The following is a 23,734-nucleotide window of genomic DNA, read 5'->3' as shown; positions in this document are numbered from 1 at the left end:
CCATCATGGAGGCTTCACCCTCATGAGCTCATCTAAAGGCCCCACTTCTAAATACCAACACTGTGGGAGCTGGGCTTTCCTACATGAATGGGGGGGAGGGTTCGCAAGCAGCCGGGACACCTTGCTTACCGTTACAGAGTAGCTTTCCTCCCGGGGAAACCTGACCTCTCACATAATACAGTCTCACCATATATGGTTACAGGAAAATGGTAAGAAAGGCGATTTTATCCCTATTTATCGGTTCTATTTTTAACAATGTTAACTCATTTTCAGGCCCCTTGGATGCTCCTGGGGCCTCTACTCAGCACCTAACTTTCAGCCTCGAAGAGAACTAATTTTCATTGATCAAAGAGGAAGGTTGTCTTGCTAGATTTGGGGCAGCTTCTTAAGGGATTGGGGAAAGTTGTAGGATTAAGTAGGTTGTTTTTCAAGAAAAATGGAATGGAGCTTATTTATACCATAAAGTAGCTGGGAGAAGAGAAGAGAGGCCATTTCTTTTTCTTTTTATTTATTTTTCAGAAATAGAGCGAGTGAGCACACAGGGAGTGGGGAGGAGCCAAGGGAGAGAGAACCTCAGGCAGACACCCCGGTGAGCACAGAGCCTGACACGGGGCGCGATCTCAGGACCTCAAGATCATGCCCTGAGACAAAATCAGGAGTCAGAGACCTAGCCAACCACACCACTCAGGAGCCCCCGAGGCTATTTCCTTTTAAAAGCCACAGGTCCTTGAGTGATTTTGAGACGGACTCATTTATGCTAGAATTGGAGCAAGGTGTAAAGGCATTAAACAGGAGAGCCCAGGGCTTTCCACGGGACTGCAGGGGAAGAGCTGGAACTTTCTGTCACGACACCAAGTTTTTCAAGGGAAGAGAGTACGTATATGTAGTTTTTGTCATTTGTTGACAAGCATTTTCTTATCGCCTTAAATGCTTTCAAAGCATGATTTGTAATGGCTGCGTGGTGTTCCAAAGGATTTTGTACCACAACATTTAAGCAGCCCTTTCCCCATTAAAGATCTAGATTGTTCCCAAAGGTTCATGATTACAAGTCACGCTGCAATGAACATTCTCATGCTAGGTCTTAACTGCTCTGATCACTGCATACGGTGAGTTACTGGGCCAAAGTCTGCATCTTAAAGGTATGAAGTGAATATTGCCGATCTGCCTCCCAGAATGATGATACCAATTCGCACTTCCGCTGGCAGTGAAGAAGAAAGCCTCTTTCCTCACAGTCTTATCAGCTGGAGATAGTATCACTTTAAAAGCAATCACTAAAAACGGAGGGTGTGAAGGAAGTCAGCTGATAAGTTTATGATGTAATCGTACATTGTTTTTTAATGAATTGACTGTGATTCCTTTGCCTGTTTTGGATTAAGCTGTCTACACATCACCAGTACGTACTTCTCTAAGTTTTCATTTGTTTTTACATTCTGTTTATAAGGTTTTTCATATGCAGAATTTACCAATTTTCCTCCTTATGCTTAGAAAGGATTTCCTCACCTTAAGGTCCACATTTTCTTCCCCTTCTACTTGGTATTTATTTTGGCAGCTGATGTGGAATTAGGGATTCACAGGACTTTACTGCCTTGGAAACTTGGAGACCCTCATGTTCAAACGTCTTCAGTTTAAGTAAAAACGGAGGGAAAAAGCCCAAAGAAGGGGAGAAATGAACTCAGGGATACGAAACTGGTTAATGGCAGAACCAAAACCAAAATCACAGATTCCTAGACCTCCATTTATTTGCCTTTTTAAAAATAGTAGTTTTCAATAATACAAGTAAGAAATGAGTGTCGTTTCCTTAAGAACTCTAACGTTCCTCATCACCTATCTCAACGCCAATTTCCTGTGTCGCTCCCGGAGTAGCCACAGTTGTCATTTTGGTGTGGCTCCTTCTACACTTAACAAAGATATTTCATGTACTCCCACGGGTAGGTACAAATGACGTGTATGGTTATGGGGTGATTCGGGGAGGGGGCTACATGGTACCATGTTGTGTGAATCCTTTTGTAATATACTTTTCTTGCTCTACATCATGGTACATGTCTCCTTGGGCCCGTGAAACTGCAGGATGATGGGTAATACCCTCTTTGAGTTTTAAAAGATATCACCAAATTACACGCTCGCTGACAGAGTACCCATTTCTCCATAGTCTCAACACCTTGATATTATCTCCCATCCTGTAAATTTTTTGCCTACCTGATAGGTGAGAGATATTACATGTTGAAAATGTATATTTTCCTAATTCTCATGAAGTTGAACATCTCACATGTTTAGTGACCATTTGTATATCTCTTCTATGGGCTTCGTACTTTTATTTTTTCTTAAAATTCAATTGTTAGGGAAATGTTTTCTTATCTGCTTTTTATATAATTTGGGAAACTAATCTTCATCGGTTACAGCTGTCCTACATATTTCTTCCAGTATGTCACTTTCACTTAACTTTGTTTGTGACATTTTTTTTTGTTATATAGAAATTAACTTGATGTAACCAAAATGATCAATGTTTTCTTCCTTTTTTGTCCTTTGTGTCCCAAGAAGATCTTATGGCTTTCCAGTTCATAAAAACAGTTTTCAATATTTTTTTCAATAATTTTGGGTTTTTAAAAAATATATATTTAACTCAAAGATCCATCTCGAATTTATTTGGGGTCCACTGTAAGGCTTATCTTCTTGTCTCCACGTAGATGGCTAATTGTGTCAGCATTGAAGACGTTTCTTTCCTAAAATTGAGGCGCTATTTCCATCATAAACCAAATTCCAATATATTCGTGGATCTGATTCTATACTCTCTACTTGGTTTGATTTACCTATTGATCTAGTGGGGGCTGCACCCACCCTTTTCTGCCACAGCTTTATCATTTCTATTGATAGACGGATGGTTAGTCCAACAGTTTTCCTATCCCATTATCAAGTTCATTTTCCCTCATAGCCAACAAACACCAACAAGGCATGTCTCGGGCGCTCAGCTCCCATCCAAGTCTGTGGAGAGAGACTGGCTTCAAGCAACACCCACCCAAGTAGCCGCGGACCCTCCTCTCTCCGCCTCCACTGCTGCAGCCCAAATTCCTGTCCCTGAACTACTCCTTAAAATAAAGCTCAGCTGGAGACAGCACACCTGTTTTGGATTAGTTACAATAAATCAGGATCCGTATTCATTTCAGTTGCGGGGCAGGTGCGGAACAGGCGGTACTCCGCCCAAGCCAACTAGAAAGCAGAGAAACATCCCAATCCTTAGGGGTTTCCCCCTTCTTAGGGCAAAGGGGTTACACTTGACAAGCCTGAAACTTCCTGTTGCTTCCAAAATCCCTGATTCCTTTCGGGAATGCCCCCGAAAGGGGCATTAGAAAGGGGTAGTAGAACCTCGAGATCTCGGTCTAATGAAGACCAAGGTTGGAATTTTACTGCCACGAGAACCACCCCCAGCGCTGGTTCGGAGCGCCCAGTAGGATTTAGAGATCTGAAATCACCGCACAGGTGACTCTGGTGCCAGTAATCCAGGCCCTCTCAGTGGAGACGCACTGCCCTGAGCCCCGAGCAGAAGCAGACCGTGGGCCCCGGGCGCCTCTGGGCCACACACAGGATCTGTGACGCGACCCCCCTCTGTGATGGGTGAGTAGGGCAATGACGTGGGTGTGACCAAGTGCTGCCTTGGTTCCCACGTGATCCCAACACCCCCACCCCCACCCCCAGGCGCCTGAATCTAGTAGAGAATCTCCAGCAGGAAGGGGAAGAGCCTTCAGCTCAGCTTTTGCACTGGCAGCAGAGACGCTCTCTGGGCGTCTTTGAATACAATTAAAAATGAGGCCTGTGGGGCGCCTGGGTGGCTCAGTGGGTTAAAGCCTCTGCCTTCGGCTCAGGTCACGATCCCAGAGCCCTGGGATTGAGCCTGACATCCAGCTCTCTGCTCAGCAGGGAATCTGCTTCCCTTCCTCTCTGCCTGCCTCTCTGCCTACTGGTGATCTCCATCAAATAAATAGATAAAATCTTAAAAAAAAAAAAAAAAAAAGAGGCCTGTCCCGCACTTCTGTCTCCTGAGACAAGCACTCTAGGCTGGCAGGCAGCGGGGTGGGGGGGGGGGGCTGAGGCCAGGTGGCACTCACCCCCCAGCCACGCAGACACAGAGATCCTTTTCTGTCCCCGGGACCCTCAGCATCCTCCCACCTGCCTAACCTGAGGGCTGCCATCTCCACCCAGTTCTCTTGTGCGTCTCTAATCTCTGCCCTGGCGACCACCGGCCCACCTGGGCTGCCTCCCTGCACTGTCTGAGGGAACTTCCCATGCACAGTTTTTTGCTTCTGTCTCTGGTTTTCTGACGACCCGTTTAGGAAGCGACCTGCAGGCAATGTTGTTTTCCCCCAGAAGCCCTGATCGTGGAGAGGGTGTGATTCTCACAGAATACGAGGTATTGCAGGAATGCACACACAGCCCGAGAGCAGCAGATCTTTGGGGTGGAGAACACCCATTGCCTGTTTGGAAAGTAGTCCCGAGTAACCCGGGGCCAGACTCCTCAGCTGACACTGGAGAGAAGTCAGGGGCAAGGGGCGCCCGAATCCCTGAGACGGTGCTTTCATGGGCTGTACAACCGTCAGCTCCCTGCGGCCTCACTCTGCGGGGCTTCAACCCTGAGCCTCCCAAGACGACCCTCCCATTCCCCTAAGGACTGCAGGTCTGCAAGCTTGAGCCCTAGTACCCTAGGACCACTGACCTCAGGACCTCCGGGGGTGGAGCCTAGGCATCTGTACATTTAGAGAGTAACAGGGATGGTTCTAAAGCACAGCTAAGATTCTCAGATTTGTAGGTACTGTTGGGTCCATGGGCAAAGCAGCAAGACTGATACAAAGCAAAGGTCAAGCAAAGATTTATTTTGCGCCAAGCATCGAGAGTCAAACTGACCAGCCAGGGCTGTCTCTTGCAAAGAGGCGACCCCTCCCTGCCTCCAAGACTAACTTTTATAGAGCAAAGGCCATTGGTTGGGCCTGGCTCCACACAGGTGGCCAATGAGATTGTAACACAGAGAGAAAGCTGCACAGTCATGCTAGATCACACACGGGTGGCCAATTGAATTACAGTTCACCCCATAGTAGCTATTTGAACTAGCGTATCACCTTGGTCAGAATTGGAGCCCAAAAGGCACCCAAAAGTCAGGGCCCACACTCCTTGCTAGCTAGGGAGACAGTATGTGCGCCCCACTGATTGGATGTCTCCACCGGCTGGACTCATCCCTGCATTCGGGCTGTTATCTCTACCTGACCTAACCCGCCCTTGTATTTAGGCTTTGTTACCTGGGATTGGTTTCTGGGACTTGTTTTTAAGTAAGTTCCCTGAAGCAGGGGGTGGTCAGGATGGAGCTGCTCTAGCTAAATAGGCCCTTACAGGTACAGAGAACCATCCCGGAGCTTTTAAAACCCCCACCACCCAAGCCACGCTTGGACCAAAGGGCATCCGAATCTCCCAGGGCCGGATTCAGAACCAGACTATGTTAAGGTCCCTGCCACCACCAGACCTCTGCTTTAGGATTTGTTTTTTGTTTTTTGTTCTTGTTTTTTTTGTAAATTGTTTAGGGCCTATTTACTTATTTTTTAAGATTTTATTCATCTCTTTGTCAGAGAGAGCACGGCAGGGGGAGGGAGAAGCAGGCTCTCTGCTGAGCAAGGAGCCTGATGCGGGACCCGACCCCAGGGTCTTGGGATCGTGACCTGAGCCAAAGGCAGAGGCTTAAGGGAGCCACCCAGGTGTCCCTGCTTGGGTCTTCTCTAATCTGAGCATGATCTCCTGTCTGTAGACAAGAGCGTTCGGAACTTCAGTATGTATAGGAATCTCCCAGGAATCAAGTTAAAATGCACATTTTGCAAGGCTGGGGCTGGGTTGGAGGGTATGTACTTGGACAAGCCGGTCTGCAGACCACGTTGGGAGTAGCAAGGCTGTAGGGCTTTCCGTGGATTATTTAACAATCCTTGAGTACAATTACTTCGGGAACTAGGCCTCCGGTGATCCTGCTGGTGCGGAGCAGTAATGGCGTTTGGCAGAAGTGGCACAGTAGGCTTCGTGATTAAAAACAAAACAAATATTTGCGTTACTTGCCCATCTGCGGTGGTGTTGACAAGAGGCCTGACTGCCGCGTGCTAAGAGATGAGCGACTATAAACTTCGGCCCTTCCTATCATCAGCAGAGAGCTGGCTTATCAGCTTTCTGGAGGCCCTTTTAAACAGTTGTTATGCAGGGGATGCATTTTATTATGCAGATGAATTCAAACCTCAGGTTGCTCTGTCCCAGAGATGGAAACTACATTACAAGGAGGTTTAGACTATCTGCTTGATATTTTCCTATGTAAAAAATACATATCTATATCTACACACACACACACACACACACACACACACCGACCTACTATGAGTCCTGCCTGTCACTGGATGGCCATGCCCATTCCAAGCTGCCATAAATTGTTTTACGGAACCACCTGCCTCGCTACCAGTCTGAACTCCGATTAGCATGAAGTTTCACACCGCATTTACCACACAAGCCCACACAAATGATAGATTTTGAGAGATCTTCATGCACACACACACACACACAAGCAAAACTGGGAAGTCTGCATAAGATCACTGGATGGTATCCATATCAATATCTTGGTTGTGATTTTGTGCTATAGTGTTACAAAATGTTACCGTCCGAGAAACCTGGGCTAAGTGTATGAGAGTTCCCTGTGTTGTTTCTGACACTGTGTGTGCAAGTACAATGATCTCAATACAAGTTTCAATTTAAAAAGGTATAAAACCACTCACAGTCAGCCCTCGATATGCCTTTAATATGGGGGAGGGATGGACATACGTATTAAGAAAGTAAACCATAGGAGGCCTGGCTGCTCGGTCACTGGAGCATGCGACTCTTGATCCTGGGTTTGTGAGTTTGAGCCCCGTGCTCCGTAGAGAGATGAAAGGTAAGTAATAAGCAAAATAAAAATAAGAGGTACTGTGATAAACATTTTAGTAAGACTTTAATCCTCACAACACTCTGTGAGGCATTATTATTATTATCATCATTATTATTATTATTTCTGTTTTAGACAAGGAAACTGGGCCTAGGAGAACTTAAGTAGTTTTTCCCAGAGTCACAGAATCAGAAAGTAGAAAGGCAGGACCCAAACTCAGGTCCAGAGCCTGCTCCCCTACCTTATACCTTATTTGCATAAGAATGCTGTGTTTTGGAGGAAAGAGAAATCCTAAGAAGGGAGGAGGACTGTGCTGCAGGGGTGCGGTGCCACTTAAAGTACCTGGCAGGACCTTGGCCTTGAAAGATGAGAGGAGCTGAGCTGGCAACAAGCCAAGCGAGGGCATTCCAGGCAAGAAGACAGGAGAAACACCACACGCCTGAGAGAATGCTTCATCCTTCAGATAAAGAAACCAGTGTGTTTGTCTGCTTTGCCACTCCGAGGTAGATGAAAACAACATGGCAGAGGGTCTTGAATGCTAGGGGGATGTGGAAAGGTCTTCCTGGGTCTAGCCAGCGATCTGGGAAAGCTAACAAGGCACTGACGAGGCCAAGGTTATATGTGAACCGCTAGCATGCACAAGGGACCCCAAGTGCAAGGTGTTTACAGTTTAGTACAAAGTAATCCATTGCCAGGCCCAAAGAGCAATGGGAAGCAGTTTAGTAATGGGAAAATTGGTATGTAAAGGGAACCAAAGAAAGTATTTATGACATCAAAGGCCATAAAGTGGTTGAGACCAGTGATCATTACAGAATTAATGGAATTAAATCTCGTCCCATATGGCTACTTATTCTTTCCATTCTTGAGTGCCTACTATGTGGCCAGCATGATTCCAAGGACTTGGGACTTCTCCGTGAAAGAAATACAGTTACCAAAACCCCCTGCCGTCAAGGAGCTCACTCACCTTCTGTGCTTAGTGCTGACTCCTGATCAGGAAGATTCTTAACTCTCAAGCCCGAAGATTGTACTTTCATACTGTACACTTGAGATCCCACGACCCCACAGAGAAATGCAAATCTCTCTGGGGTGCATCTGGGTATCATGGAGAAGGGCAGACACAGTGCTTCTGGTATAAGAGTGAGGATGATCTTACCCCCGTGTGGCTAGAAGGAAACCTAAGCCGGGCAGGTCGTCAGGTCTTTGCCTCTGAGTTGGATCGTAAGACAAGAGCCAAACCAAGGTGAGGGATTGGCGGTGTGATCCTTGAAGATGATTCAAGTTAGCCCGGGATACCCTCTCTGTTTTCCACTCCCAAACTGGGATTAACTTTGGAATCTTCCATAAATGGAGAGAAACTGGGGGCTTTCCAATCCCAGCCTGGGTAAATACTCTTTCCACACAAATCAGCACAAGATGGCCTTACCTTGTAAAAGCAGTAGGGGAGGACAGGAAGTAAAGACTCCCGGAGACCTCTGTGTGGGCAGGGGGCTTTCTACAATATTTGGTTCTTTCCTTGTTCTTAAAATGCAGACTGAGGTATGGACTTTTCCTCAGAATGCTAAAAGCAATATACAGACGGAGACAAACCACTAAGAGATAAGCTGACGGTCACTGTTTCTACAAAAGGGCACCTAAAGGTAAGTGCATCAGCCAAGAGTCAAGAGTGGGGAGATCCATCAGTATTACCCCCAACCAAGGATTTTTAACCATTTCGAATTTTAAGTTCCCAAAGTCTCAGGTGTCTGAGAATAAATACTTAAAATGTCTTTTAGACTTACTTATCAAAAAATCCACCAATTTTTTTTTCCAGCAGTATTTTTAAAATGTCTGATTTAGCTCCCAGGGACCTTCTCATGGTTTTGTGTCACATTTATAATGGTATTTAGCCCTTTGTTGTAAATCTGGCTTCTATCTTGTATGGATGTATGGGACTGGGGTATCTTCCACAGTTAGAAAGTAACTTTCTGCATGGATAAAAGAATCTGCTCTCACTGTGCCCCTGGCCCTGGGGAAGAATTTTTCTACTTTTGTTACGCGAAGGGGGCTGGTGGTAAAAAATGCCACAGATACAGAGCTCCCATCTCTAACTTCCGGCTGCACAGAACCGCCCCTGAATCCACAGCTTCCATTCACGTTTCTGGACGCCCTTGAGTGCGAGGCTGGCTCTGTTACTGAGCACAGCATAGTCAGGGACAGTCTTACCACCTGCAGAATGCGAACTCTCTGAAGAGTCACCTTTATGGGTCTCAGGTACTTGCTGGAGTCGTGCCACAAAACACAAAACCCACCCCAGACCCGGAGCCTCCCCCCGTGGTGGATCTAACACTAACATTGTCACCAGCCGCCTCCTCTCCAAGTGTTGCTTTACCCGTTCACCCCCGTCACCTTTCATCATGAAGATAATCTGCCCAATGAAATGCTCAGTGTGGAGAAACAATGCTAACAAGGTACTTAGTTGAACCAGGAAGAGCATTTTATGAATAGAAAAGAAAATGCTATGTCTACTGACAAGAAAAAATTAACACTGCAACTTCATTTTGTATTAATCTTTGGCCAAACCATCTCCATAAACTTATCCTGGGCATCTCCATCTGTGGGCCTTGGCATGTGATCACCCCCGTGGTAGGTGTTAAACAACCAAATAGCATAAAGCTGGTTCTCCTGCAAAAAATAAAGTATAAGTGTGATTTGTAAGTGGCAAGTTTGGCCGGGTGGAGCAGACAATCTGGTCAGGAAAAAGCGACCTCAGATCTGGAGAGTTTTAGTTTGGTTATCTCAGGTCTGGGTCTTTAGAAACTGATGTAGTACATGTTTACTTTTTCATAGCTAGAGTTCAGTAACTATGAATGGGTTTGGCAATATTTAATTTTTTTTAGAGTCTGCAAAAACAGTACTAGGTTCCATTATGAATTTGTGCGTAGGGAGAACACAGGTGGTAAAAACAATTGAGTAACTTTTCTTAGGTGGTTAGTTACAAAAACAAAATCGTGGCCACGCAGCACAACATCAGTCCAAAGCCCATTTGGGACCCTTTGAAATTAAAGAAATTCACATATGAGACACAATATCTTTTGTGCCTTATTCCCATTAATTTAATTCCATCTCTTTCAAATATACCCCCCAATCAGTAATAGGGTGAAACAGTATTATAGTATTCCCTGGCAGTATTTTCTTAGCCTCTCTAATACTTTGTGATCTAAGAAAATCAAAACAAACATTCGTTCAAAAATCTACTTTGATTTTGGGGCACAGAAAACTGACTCTGTCCACTTTCCCCAGCTCTGCGAAACAGATTCCACACACCAATGAGACACACCGAAATCTTTCATTTTACTATAAATTCTGATTAAAACCAACGCTTATCATTTTCAAAGCGCTCCTGAAAAATGACTAAAGAGAATTGTTTTTTCTTTTAAACTCTTCACCCAAAACATTTGCTTGAAAAACGTTCTGAATAGGGACATTGCCTGGTAAAACACATGCAGTTGACAAAATATCAAATTTCTCTTTCCAGCTGTCCAGAATCCCATTAGTGCCTCTTACTCCTATCTGTCTTTTGCTATAATTAGGATGGCTTAGGGTTTATCTGGGCCTTTTTTCTAAACCAGATTTCCTTCCCAGCAGCAGCAGCTGTCATTCACAAGTACCCTCATTGTCCTGGGAGACTTCTTTTGATTTGCACTGTGGCCCAGTGATCATGACTATGAAGGGAAGGGGGAAACACACACACACACACACACACACACACACACACACAAATACCTTTCATCTAGTAATTTTTAAAAAGAGGAGTCTTACCCGAGGATGAGCACTCCAGTCTGGAACTCCACCTGTTTCAATCAGGTTCTGGACGGGCATCCCTTCTCCCGAGAAGCCTCTTTGGGGGAGTAAGCCCAGGGGAGTTTGCGGGGTTTTTCCTTCTCGCTCTGCTTGGACCGGACTAGCACATTGTCCTGCAGGGAGCTGGGAATTCCAGTCAGCTTCTGCTCTGGCCCAAGAACCGTCTCTTTTATCACTCTGGGTTCGTGGGTGCTTAACAGGTTCTTTGGGATAGAAGAGATAAAAGGTGCTTTCTGTTGTATTCGATTTCAGGTTGGGGCTCAGTTTCTTGGGTTTTCCTCTCATGCTGGGCCGCCTCAGCCTGGCAGGTTTCTCTGAGCCCCTCTTGGTTAACGAACCCTCATCCCCTACTCTTCCCTCGGCTGCGATCTCCAACCACTGGCTCGCCCCTGGCTTTTCTAACTCACCAGACAAGCGCTGCATCGCCGTCTCGATCACTGCTTTATCTGTGTTTAGCAGATTGTCACTGGTGAATTCCTCTCCTGCCTGATGGCTGTCTCTGGTTTCTCTTCGAATTCCTGGATAATCATTTTCAGCGGCCTCGGAAGCAGCGGGTGGTTTATATCTCCCCGGGTCTGTCACCGCAGACGTCGTGTCCCAGTGAGGTCCCAAAGTCAGAATCATCCCCGTTTGCAGGGATGAGGGACTGTGGGTGGAGGCTTGGCCGCTCCTCACCCCCACTTCTTGGGGGTGTGAGTGATAACCGCAGAGGCCAGTGGTGGCCTCCATAGGCCCGATGTCATCCGACACCCGAGGCCCACAACCCATTTCACCGAGGAGATGCTCACACCCACCCAGGCAAGACGCACTGAATTCCATCTCTTCGTCATCGCTTTCTAATAAAAAAACATGCTCAGTCCCCTGCAGGTTCCTTTGCCAAACTGCATTAGAGTAATCCGTCATAACGTCGGAACATTCCAGATACTCTAGGTCATCATCTGAAAACTCCTCGGTGCAGGTTAGGGTTATCTCTGGGCAAAGTTCATAGTCACTGTCAGAGTCTTCGCTGGACACCTGTGGGCTGACTTGCTGCTTGATCGAGGCCCTGTCACCTGGGCAGACGGATGCAGTCCCCTCCGACAGCGGCAGGCTGAAGCTGATGTATTTCTGTCCTGTGGGGTCTGCTTGGCCAGAGTCCGAGACTCCCTCCTGAGGGCCATCACTGTGTAAGGCATTTGTTAGCCTCGATCCTTGGGAATGGACTGTCCTGTGGCAATATACATTGTGGTTGGCGGGAATACGACTTAAATTAGAAAAAAGCAGCCCGTCTGCAACTTCCTCGGCGTCACCCAGATCACGAGCCTCTTCGGTTGGCCTCGTTCCTTTAACATCCAAGGGATTTTCCGAGCTGGAGGCACAAGGGGCACTACTGGCCTGCAGTGAGCAGGAACAGCTGAATTTGGAGGAGGGGGAATCAGCTGACATGGCAGTACCTGTGGAGACATTTTCCTCCCCCTCACGAGGATGGTCTTTCTCATCGAGCTGATCTGTTTTCTCCTGCACACATGCCTCTGTTGCATGTCTCCATCCTGTGCCCCCACCATCTTTCGGGTCAGGAGAGAGCTGTGGGTTCTCTGCTGAGCACTTGACTTCAACAGAAGCAGAGCAGCAAATCATTCCAGAAGAATTTTTAGCCGAGATTTGGTAAACAGCAGCGTCATCTGGGCTACAGCTGGGATGAAGAGAATACACAGGTAAGTTTGCCGCATTTGGATGGATATGCCAACCTTTCTCATGTCACAGCACCCAGAAAACCCCCATGATTTTGCTGCCCCCTCAAGGGGATCTGTGGTCTCCCCGCAAAGGGGCTTGTGAGCTCCCCGCAAACCAGCTTCTGAGTTCCAGCTGCGCTCACGCTGAGAATCCAGGAAGTTCCGCACTTTCCCATAGAACTTTCCACATGCTTGCCCAACTTGAAAAATGCTGAGAATTATTCAGATGAATGGGGAAGCATCTGATATTCTAGTTTTCTTCTTCTCTCCTCGTATTTTAAGTCTTTTCTATGCTGGGGGTTTGAAAAATATATTATCTGGAGGGAGACCTTGTATACAAACAGCTGAAGAATTCGACCTCATGCAGTGGAACGGCCTAAGCCATCGCTCTTCTTAAGCCTGTGCTGAGAAGGCAAGGTTCCTGCCAGGAAGCTATAAAGGTATCAGGCTGGGATTATGTGTGTATGAAGAATGGTGCCATTTCTCTACATTTTACATGACTGTGAAGTCCAAACCCCACCCCACAAGTCCCTCTGGCTGGAAACTCGTGTCCACATGCCATCCTGACTCACCTGGACCAAGTCAGACATTCGGCTTGGGCCCAGCAGGGAAGAAACTGGATCCTAGATCATGCTGAGCCTGCTCTCCCTGCTCCAGGAGAGACGGTGCTCCCGTGGCCCCTCCCTTTATGGACTCCAACCTAACAGGCTTCGGTGACCTTTCCCACTAGGGCCTCCCTTCAGACTCTGCAGTCCGGATAAACACTTGTTACATTTGTTCTAATTTACACTCATTTATCTCATTGGACCTCAGTGCAGCTATAACATTGCTGGTCTCACTCCATGCATTATGCAGCTCAGAAGTCAATCAGCATTTTCGGAAGGCGGCAGCTATGGGTCTGGCCAGATTTGGAGGTCATATTTAGATATTTATTGACTGATCTGTGTAAAATGTGCACCAGTATCTAAGCCAGAAGGCTCAGTGTTAGAGATTCAATGGCACAGAGTCTTATTCTCTGTTTTCTCCCTGAAGGCCTGCTTCCCTGTGTCTCTCCAAGCTCCTATGTGCTCATAAGCCCTCAATAGTTGGGTACCTGCTCACACATGCCTCGTTTTTCAAAAATCATAGATTAATTGCAATTTTGTTAATATCTTGGTCTTTAATAATCTGGTTCCCAAGTAGAAGCCAGTCAGGGGTGGCTGAGGCTGGCCACCACTGATCTTTGGGTTTACCTTGGGCAACAGCATGGGGAGATTGGACTTTAGGGTGACTTTCTAGAGGACATAGCACCTGCCCCTCCTGTCGACTTCACAAGGTTATGCTGAAGTTCAAATGAGAAAAATCAATGTGAAGGGGCTTGGCAAAGCAGAAAGTTTATGCCATATATATTCTATAAGAATGTGGAAGTGATAAGTGATATTTACATGATGGGATAGAGACAGGAGCTGACACTGCTATGGCCATCATAAATGCATCAAATCAATATGTTGCACACCTTAAAACAGACACAATGTTGTTTGTCAACTATAACTCAAAACAAACAAACAAAAAAGATGTGAGAGTTCTAAAACCAGATTACCTCGGGTTCTCAAGAAGTGTACAGAAGAATCATCAGGAAACTGCTTAAAATTTTTGAAACAGAAACCCATGGGTAAAAGGCCTAAGAATCTGCTTTTAAAGACCCTAAACAGCAGTGCCAAAGTGGCTTAGTCAATTGAGCATCCGACTCTTGATTTCAGCTTGGGTTGTGATCTCAGGGTCATAGGATCGAGCCCCATGTTAGGCTCCATGCTTAGCAGAGAGTCGGCTTCTCTCTGTTCCTCTGTGCCTCCCCCCTCAAATAAATAAATAAATCTTTAAAAAATATATTTTTATTTATTTATTTGACAGAGATCACAAGTAGGCAGAGAGGCAGGCAGAGAGAGAGAAGGAAGCAGGCTCCCGGTGGAGCAGAGAGCCCGACATGGGGTTCGATCCCTGGACCTGGAGATCATGACCCGAGCCGAAGGCAGAGGCTTTAACCCACTGAGCCACCTAGGGGTTCCAAATAAATAAATGAATCTTAAAAAAAAAAAAAAAAAAAGATCCCAAACACATTCTGCTACAAATTGTCCTGGGCCTGCCCTTGGAGACAGCCTCACCCTCATCCTCATTACTTACACATAGATCTCAATCGAGCTGAATTAAACCTGAATAAAGAGAAAGGGGCCTCTGTTTGATATTCACATGGCCCACACCACTGCCATCTTGCCTCTTCTTCCTTAGCTCTTGGAGACCTGTCCTCAGTTTTGGACTTAAAAGGAGCATAGGACAGTACCATGGTCTACTGGAACATCCCAAGTAATTCCGATTTCCTGATTTATCCAGACCATGATCCCAGTGCCAGAGAAACCACCCAAGACTGAAAGCACCAAGACTTATGGAAAAAACAGAAGGGAAGAGAAGAAAATAAGACAGAGAAGCCAGAGGACCAGGTAAGAAAGCATTAAAGGCAGGGAACAGAGATGGTTCTCAAGAACCAAGGAGAGAAAACCAAAGAAATTTTAGGAAAAAATGTGGAGAAAATGATTGAGTTAAATATATTTCACTTCTGAAGGACTAAATAAGCGAAGGGGAGAATGTTAGGATTTAGTAATGTATGATTTTATGGAGTATGTGTTTTAGCCGATAGAAGATTTACAAACTATCTTAATTTACTTAAGAGGAAAAATATAACTGACCTCTCAGAAGTTGATTAGGTAGAATTCTTCTCACTGGCTAATGACCTCTTTTCAGAGACTTACGATTTGTGGTTGACATGTCCTTGATCATTATCTCTAAGCATCTTAAAGAAGAGAGGGAGCAATTCGGCCACGAGCATGGCATTTGTTGAATGTCCCCACTAGTGAACAATGTGCGTGCCATTCCTCTGCGTGCAAAACAGAGGGTCGGGGAGGGGGGGTGGGTTGAGTAATTTCCCCGAAGTGACCAAGTTGGTAAGTGGTGGAGGGGGCTAGGAAACCAGAGCCTTCTACTCTGAAGCCAGGCTCGGTATGTCATGTTAAAAAACTCACATTCAGAAAAGGGAAGTGGCCAATGTAGAGAGATCATTTTTGCAAATAAAGTGTTTCTGTCTTAAGTTTTCATCTTCATTGGCCAAATGACAACACTCGTGACGAGTTCATTGTGGTGCCCAGTATTACGTTGAGTGCCAAACCAGAGTCAAAGAGATGCGTACCGCGTCATGTCCAGCCCTAAAATGACTAAAAACTTACTGGGGGAGATAATCTGAATTTCTGCGAGAACCTTGTAGGTTAGTTCTGCGCTGTGTTGTCCGGTGGCAACTGGAAGAGAAGAGAAGCTCAAAGAGGGGACTCCAGAGGGAGTAGCTGGAAGGGTGTGAGTAGGGTTGGGCTTTAGAATCTGCAAGATGCTGGCAGAGTGACCTGTGTTGCCCCACAGTCATTCGACAGGAATGCAGAAGCATCCCAGAAGAAATTCCCTGAACAATTAGTTGTGTTTCCTCCTTGTGGATCTTTCCTTTTGACTAAAGGAAGCAGCCGCGTTCCTCCACCTTGCTGTAAAAGTCTTGCTGGAATCCTCTAGGTTCTTTCTAAATTAATCACTTCCATCTTTTAAAAAAAGAGCTCCGTGTGACCTTAAGTGGAGGGGGCTTCTTCTGGGCTTGAACCCCATGAGTTGGTATAAACCAGAGGTTCTTAAATATTTGAGCAGCAAGAACTCTTTACAGACTCTGAAAAACAACAGAGGACTCCCAAGAATGCTTGTTTACGGGTTCTATCTATCAATATTTACCATATTGAAATTAAAACAAAAAAATTTTAAATGTTTATTCATTTAAAAATAACACAAATAAGCTCATTAACATTAGCACAAATAGCATATATGATATATAATAGCATATGTATAGGAAAATACCTATATTTTTCCTAAACAAAGTAAAATTTCTTAAGCGTGGCATTGTTTTATATTTTTCACACATCTAATATCTGGCTTAATAAATGATAGCTTTTTAAAAATCTGCTTCTGCATTGTGATGTAATAATACATTGTTTTGGTTGAAGTATATGGAGAAAATCTGGCCTCGCGCAGATATGTAGTTGGAAAAGGAAAAGTATTTTAATAGTCTTTTCATATGATTGCGGAAAATATTTCATACTATACCAAGAGTGGTTGCAATGTTGGATCTGAAACCCTATCAGCAAGTTACATAAAATCCATTGGCTTTGACTGCATTTTACATGCATCTTTACTCAGATGTGATTTTATAACATCATACATTGTTCAATTGGAGGAACTTGGTTTGTGAGATATCCTAAACATTAACACACTTCATTATACATTTTTTTAAATCACATTAATTAATATTCCTACTGATAATTTGGAAGTATTGGGAAACTGTCAAGCTTCTGATGAAGGATATGTTTTTGAAATTTCTAGTTAGGGAAATAATACTAGTTAGGGATATTAATTGATCATAACAATGTAAGTCAATTTTGTGCTAAGTTACTTGGCAGCAGTGGAAGGGCTGAGGACATCAGTAAAAGGGCAGAGTAAAGAACTTCTGAACATTTCTCCTCCATAAAAATAATAAGAATGCTGGCAAAATGTATCTGAATCAGCTTTTTCAGAATTCTGAAAGTCAATTGGAAAATCTGAGGAGGATTTATTCAAGAAAAATGGCTGAATCTCAGGAAGAATAGCAAATTTTCTGGTGGTGTCACTTTTCCTGTCCTACCCCTCATCCCCACCTCCATGGAGTCTGGTAAACCAAGTGTTGACAATCATGGTAAAAATCATCAGTCTGGCAGCCACCAGAAGGGGCAGAACAGTGTTGGAGCAACTGCAAAGCTCCATTCCCAGGGAATTGTCATCAGACCTGTTTGGTGGCCCCCTGAACAATCACACTCACAGGACTGTCTTTGTGTGTTCAGACTCAGAGTTCAACTAGCAGGAGCAACCTTCTCCCTGAGACATTTGTTGGGAAAATATTCAGAGGCAACTATTTAACATCATGGCTGCCTGAGGCACTAGATAACTGGTGAGACAAACAACAGGCTAACCAAAAGGATTAAAAGGGAAGGCTAGGGAATGAGATGTCCACAGGGGGCATTGAAAATCTCCAGCATGTTTCTGGGAATCCAGAGGGCCGTGCACATGTGTATGGCTGTGAGCTTGTCCAGGGCTGTATGAATGCTCAGGAAAGACCTGAGAAGACATTAAGCTCTCAACTCTAACTGACCTGAAGGCTCTGTGCTAGCAGGAAGTAAAGGCTAAGATAGAGTTGTCCACTGCTTGGCTGAGTGCTGAAGGCATGCCCTACCATGTGCACAGAGCTCCTCAACAAAAAGTGGGAGACTTACTGGTTCCAGGTATCTAAGGACATCTCCTTCGAAGTTAACCGAGCAGAGACTTCAGTGATCACAAACAACAAAGAATACGGATTTAAAGAATTAGCTCAGAAAAGTCACTAAACAAACAACAACAAATGGTGGGAAAGGGGGAGAATCTGCTTTCCAGAGTGGCCACATTACATTGTTTAGAATGTCCAGTCTTTATAAAACAATTGGAGATATGCAAAGAAAGAATAAAGCATGGCCCATACAGGGTTGGGGGGCAGGGAAGAAGCAAATAATAGAAACCATCTGTGGACATGCTAGATAGAGATTTTAATTAGCGATTTTAAGCATGTTCAAAGAACTAAAAGAAACTATGTCTAAACAACGAAAGGAAAATGTCAGAACAATGTCTCAGTAAAGAGACAGAAATTGTAAATAAGAACTACATGGAAATTTCGAAGCTGAAAGGTATAATGACTGACATGAAAAATTCATTCGAGGGCTCAAGAGCAGAGGTGAGGCCATGAACTTGAAGATAATGGATTGAGATCACCCAGTTTTCAAAGCAGAAAGGAAAAAGAATGGGAAAAAAGTGGACAGAATCTCAGAGACAACATATGTATAAAGGGAGTCCCAGAAGGAGATGAAAGAGGCAGAAAGAATATCTGAAGAAAGTGGAAGTTCATAGTTCAGAGAAGAGACTGCAGTGATAGCTTGAACACTTGGATTTTTTATTTTTTTTTAATTGAGGTATAACTGACATATAACACCACATTAGTTCCAGGTGTACAACCTAATGATTCAAGGTTTGCATACATTGTGAAATGATCAGCGCAGGAAATCTAGTTAACATCAATCACCACACATAGCTACAAATTTCTTTTTCTTGTCATGAGAACTTTAAAGATCTACTCTTTTAGCAACTTCCAAATACACAATACAGCATTATTAACTATAGTCACCATGCCTCAGGACTTACTTATTTTATAATTGGAAGTTTGTATCTTTTAAAAAACTTTGGATTTTTATCACTAGCAACAAATACTTTCAGTTTTCCTTGAAGTGGCAGGTCTACTTTGTTTTCAAGATGATGTTCACCACATATCTGAGGATTGAAAATCATTTGTCCATTGTTCTTTCAAGCAAAAATTATACTCCATGAAAAAGCAGCTAGTTCAGCTTGCAACTTAAACAATCATACAGGTGCTTTCCCTCGAGATGACTATCCTCTCAAGGAAATCTAGAAGATTTTTTTTTTTTAAAGATTTTATTTATTTACTTGACAAAGATCACAAGTAGGCAGAGAGGCAGGCAGAGAGAGAAGAAGGGAAGCAGGCTCCTCGCTAAGAAGAGAGTCCGATGTGGGGCTCGATCCCAAGACCCTGGAATCATGACCTGAGCTGAGGGCAGAGGCTTTAACCTACTGAGCCACTCAGGTGCCCCTCCAGCAGAGATGTTTTGAGCATATTTCTCATTTCCTTACAGGGCAGTTAAAGGGCTTTGTCAAGATTTAATGAAATTGGGGCACCTGGGTGGCTAAGTGGGTTAAAGCCTCTGCCTTTGCTCAGGTCACGGTCCTAGGGTCCTGGGATCAAGCCCCACATCAGGCTCTCTGCTCAGCGGGGAGCCTGTTTCCCCCTCTCTCTGCCTGGCTCTCTGCCTACTTGTGATGTCTGTCAAGTAAATAAATAAAATCTTTAAAAAAAAAAGCTTTAATAAAATTAACAATTTTTACTGATGCATCAGAAACATATGAAGTGAAATGTTTTGGGTTTTGGTTTGTTTTTAACTGCAGCTGTACAGCAGTGAAGAATTCTGTGGCAGCTAGGATAATTTGGAACCACTGCCTAGATTCATGCTAAGCCACCAACAGTTTTCCCATCCTTTGCTTTTTATCATCACTCCATATGTCAACACAGTGAAAAAGACAAATAATGTTTCAGTATTTTTGTGATCATAGTTTTGATCTGCTGGATTCTCTGAAAGGTCATTGGGAACCCTAGGGGTCCATAGACCACACTTTGAAAACCACTAATTAAAGCTATTCACCAAGGGAAGCTTTAAAATGCTCTCAGCAATTTTCTCATCGCACATAGCTGGCAGAGGAGGGCTCTTGAACTCTGGCAGTGGGCAGCAGCAGGGAGGGCTGACATTGTGCTCACTGTAATCACTTAGGTGCTCTCTTGGGCAGATGACTTCCTCTCTTTGGGCCTCAATTTCCTGATTTACTAAGAGGAAGAAGACCTATGTCTGGGTCCCACTACCCCTTAGAGATTCTGATTTAATGCTCAGTACATGGGGTTCCTCGATTTAATTTGGGGCAGAAGGCTGGGTCCATCAATCCAGGAGTGGAAGGGAGGGTGCCAACCTTAGAAGTTCCCTGGGATCTCGCCAACTTAGGATGGTTGGTTTTGTGCTTTGGGAACAAGGATTATAAATGTGAGTGAGAACTGAGGGCACAGGACAAGCAAGAATATGAAAATAGGGGGTTGGGAAATAGAATGTAACAGGTGCGAAAAGAGAAGGAATCATTTTTTTTCCTCTAGCTACCGGGGTGACAGACCTATCAGTCCAGATCGTCTTTGAAACCCCTACATTCCAATCCCCACCCTTACTGCCCCCCTGGGGGGTTGGGTTTTCACACACACTCCGCCATCTACCTCTTCATTCTCCACTCCACTGACACACATAAAACAGAACGACTTACTCCCATGTGGACTGAAAAGTGGGTTTCCCCAGCTCAGTTGCTTCTCTTCTCCCTTTTGTCTCCTGGAGGTCATTCCTCTGCTCCCCTAGAAAACTCTCTCAACAAGATTAAAATTGCTGGAACAAACCCTGCATCTGACCAGACGCCCCAAGGACAGAGTTTGTGGGAGCCAGAGCTCAAGCTATTGGCTGAAGGTAAGACACGAAATCCTTTCTGGGCTTCAGGTGTTGTTCTGTTTTACTTGCACCACTTTCCAGGGGAGGAAAACAATATCTGGGAACAAAATGTCAGCAATGTCTTCACCGGGGCAGCCAGGAATGTGGGGGGTGGGGAGACTTTGGAGGCCTCCCACCCCCTCCGCGCCCTGTGGGTTTTCTGAGCCTTGCCTGCCCGTGCAGCAGGGAGAGGGAGAGCGTCTGGCTCAGTAAATACATGATGACATCCGGGTCCTTGCCGCCATCACAGCGCCAGGTGAAGGTCAGAATATTCTCTTACACCGACTGTCTGTATCTTATTACTTGCTTGCTACTATCAATTTGATGGATTGAATTATTCAGAATGACTAAAGGAATAAGAAAGGCTTGGGTTTTTTCATGCCCTCAAGCTAAGTTTGTTGTAGAGATAGAAGAATTCTAATACTAGCAACACACACAATTCTTGATCGTATTTTCTATAAGCAGTGAGATACATTTCAACACCGATGAGGCGTTTCCATATACATTTCCCAATTTACTCATTTATCCAATGGATTTATTGAACCACGAGTCTGAAGACTGGAAGGGGACTTGGAACTGTGTGCCTCCTAGGCCCACCTGCCTCCCTACCCTAACCCCTGCTCCTTTCCCTGCTCTATTCTGCCTCCTGGTGCTGACCCTTTAGGCCCAGACTCCCTAGTTCCTGGGGCCACTGGCATCCTTTTGCATTGGACTACAGGGAGGCAGGAGGTTGGAGAGTGGGGGAGAAGGGAAAAGTCACCCTTTATAACTTTTGTTTCTAGGAGGACATTCCTTCTGTCCTCTTCAGCAGCTCCAGGTCCCACAGGACAGGCCCACAGGGTTCCAGCTTCTGCCTTGTAACCCAGAGCTAGTTGCCTTACCACCTCCCCTCGCCCGAGCAGCCTAGGGAATGGTGGCTTCCTACTGGTGCTCACTTCTGGGTGACCCGCATTGGGATCACTCACCTGTACAACCCCACATTGAATGTTTGAAAATAGTTGGTTGTTTGTTTGTTTGTTTAAAATATTTATTTATTTATTTATTTATTTGACAGAGAGAGAGAGAATGAGTGGGGAGAGGGACAGAGGGAGAGGAAGCAGGCTCCTGGCTGAACAGGGAGCCCAATGTGGGGCTCCATCCCAGGACCCTCGGATCATGACCTAAGCTAAAGGCAGATGCTTAACTGACTGAACGGCACAGGTGCCCCGAAGATAGTTTTTGTCTTCCTGGTTAGACCCTGACAGATAGAGAGATGATTTAGTTCATGGATGTTGGAACGGAGGCCCTGGGAAGATGTGAGCGTCTTATGTAACAGAGTTAAAAAATTATAAGAAACAACTACGACGTGTAAGGCACTATAGTAGGCTCTGTGTAGACAATAAAGATGGTAAGTTCCTAGGCCCTTTCTAGGAGCTTCTCAGCCAATAAGAAATGATGTAGATATACCAACAGCTACAATACAGGACGGTACGTGGTAAGGGCAATTAAAAATCCAATCAATTATGGAGATTCAGGTCAGGCAGGGGTGCAAGATAATGAGGGAAGGTTTCCTGGGTATTCAAAAGCTGAAGCAGGGGCACCTGGATGGTTCAGTGGGTTAAGCCAGTGCCTTTGGCTCATGTCATGATCCCAGAGTCCTGAAATTGAGTCTCGAATCAGACAGGAGTATGCCTCTCTGCCCCTCCCCTGGCTTGTGCTCTCTCTCTTTTGCTCACTCTCTCTCTCAAATAAATAGATAAAATCTTAAAAAAAATAAATTAATAAGCTGAAGCAGGCCTGCGAAATACACAGTAGGATTTTGGCAGGGAAGTCGGTATCTGGCTGGGGTGGAGGAGGGAGCTGATCACTCCAGGCAGAAGAAACAGCCTCAAGGTGAGACTGAGGGCACAGTGGGCTAAAAGGCAGGGCCACTTTCTTTATTTATTATTTACACACAACAGTTTTGAGGATGAAAAGGGACACTATCAATACTTACACCGAGACCACATGCAGAAACCAGAGGAGAGAAATTGACAGCATAAGACTTGTCTCCTTCCCCAGGGGAGCTTTTTGCAGAGAGGTAAGACTTTCAGGTGTTATATGGGGAGCAATAGACAATTTGCAAACTCTAGTGTCATTGAATCCCAAAAAGCACAGTTGAGGCAGGGAGCATTTCTGGTGCTAGGAGAGGAGAGGTCAGGGTGGCCCCGATCTTCAGACAGTGTGCCAGGAGCATGCAACTTGAGTGTAGTAGGAAGGATTAAATTTTGGCTGGTGGGGAAGTGGGGAGGGCATTCCTGGCAGACGTACCAGAGCTGGAAGGAGCAGATCGTGTGTAAGGGACAGTGAAGGAATGAGCTGGTAGGGAGAGAGCTCTAAAGGACCGGAGCTGGGGGCTGAAAGGCACAGAGTTCTGCTCAGGGACATGGCGCATGAGTGAACGGCAGTGGAAATTCTACTATTCGCCTTCACCCGAGTGTAATTCTGAGCAGAGAAGAGAGGCAGAATGCAAAGCCAGTACAGCACAAGGGTGAAGGAGCAGACTTAGTGGCAAGACTGCCGGGGTCCACACACTGCCCACTCACTGTGCAACGTGGACAAGCTACGACCAGAGGATGACATGAGGACGAAGGGAGGTTATTCCTACAAGGGCTTACAGCAGGGCCCCATGCACAGGAAGCCGGGAATTGGGAGCTCTCAGGGCTGGCTGGACGTTACAGTCACTAAGGGTGCTTTCTAAAAGTACCAGGGTCAGAGGACTTTGTAGGGCAGTGAAGCACTCCATAGGTTACTGTAATGTTGAATACATGTCATTACGCGGTCATCGAAAAGCAGGGGCTGTGCGACACCAACAGTGAGTCCTAACATAAGACGCGGACTCGGGGTGAGGATGGTGGCTGCTGTAGGCTCACTGATGAGTAACAGCGCTACTACCCCAGTGGGGGTTGTTGACGGTGGGGGAGGCTGCGCAGGGGGATGGGTCAAGCGCAGCTATGGAAACTGTGCTTTCTGCT

At 45.3% G+C, this 23,734-nt stretch overlaps 1 protein-coding gene across 1 annotated transcript in view; it reads right to left on the bottom strand.

Moving 5' to 3' along the window:
* ALPK2 (alpha kinase 2) overlaps nucleotides 1–23,734 on the bottom strand; it is a 144,735-nt gene that overhangs the window by 57,709 nt on the left and 63,292 nt on the right. The window contains exon 4 of the mRNA XM_082699445.1: nucleotides 10,727–12,440. Coding sequence (XP_082555571.1) covers nucleotides 10,727–12,440 — 1,714 coding nt within the window. The remainder of the gene's footprint in view (nucleotides 1–10,726; nucleotides 12,441–23,734) is intronic.

The sequence above is a fragment of the Mustela nivalis genome (genome assembly GCF_964662115.1).
Source record: "Mustela nivalis genome assembly, chromosome: 14".
NCBI classification, from domain to species: domain Eukaryota; kingdom Metazoa; phylum Chordata; class Mammalia; order Carnivora; family Mustelidae; genus Mustela; species Mustela nivalis.
This window is presented reverse-complemented; position numbering and strand designations above follow the sequence as displayed.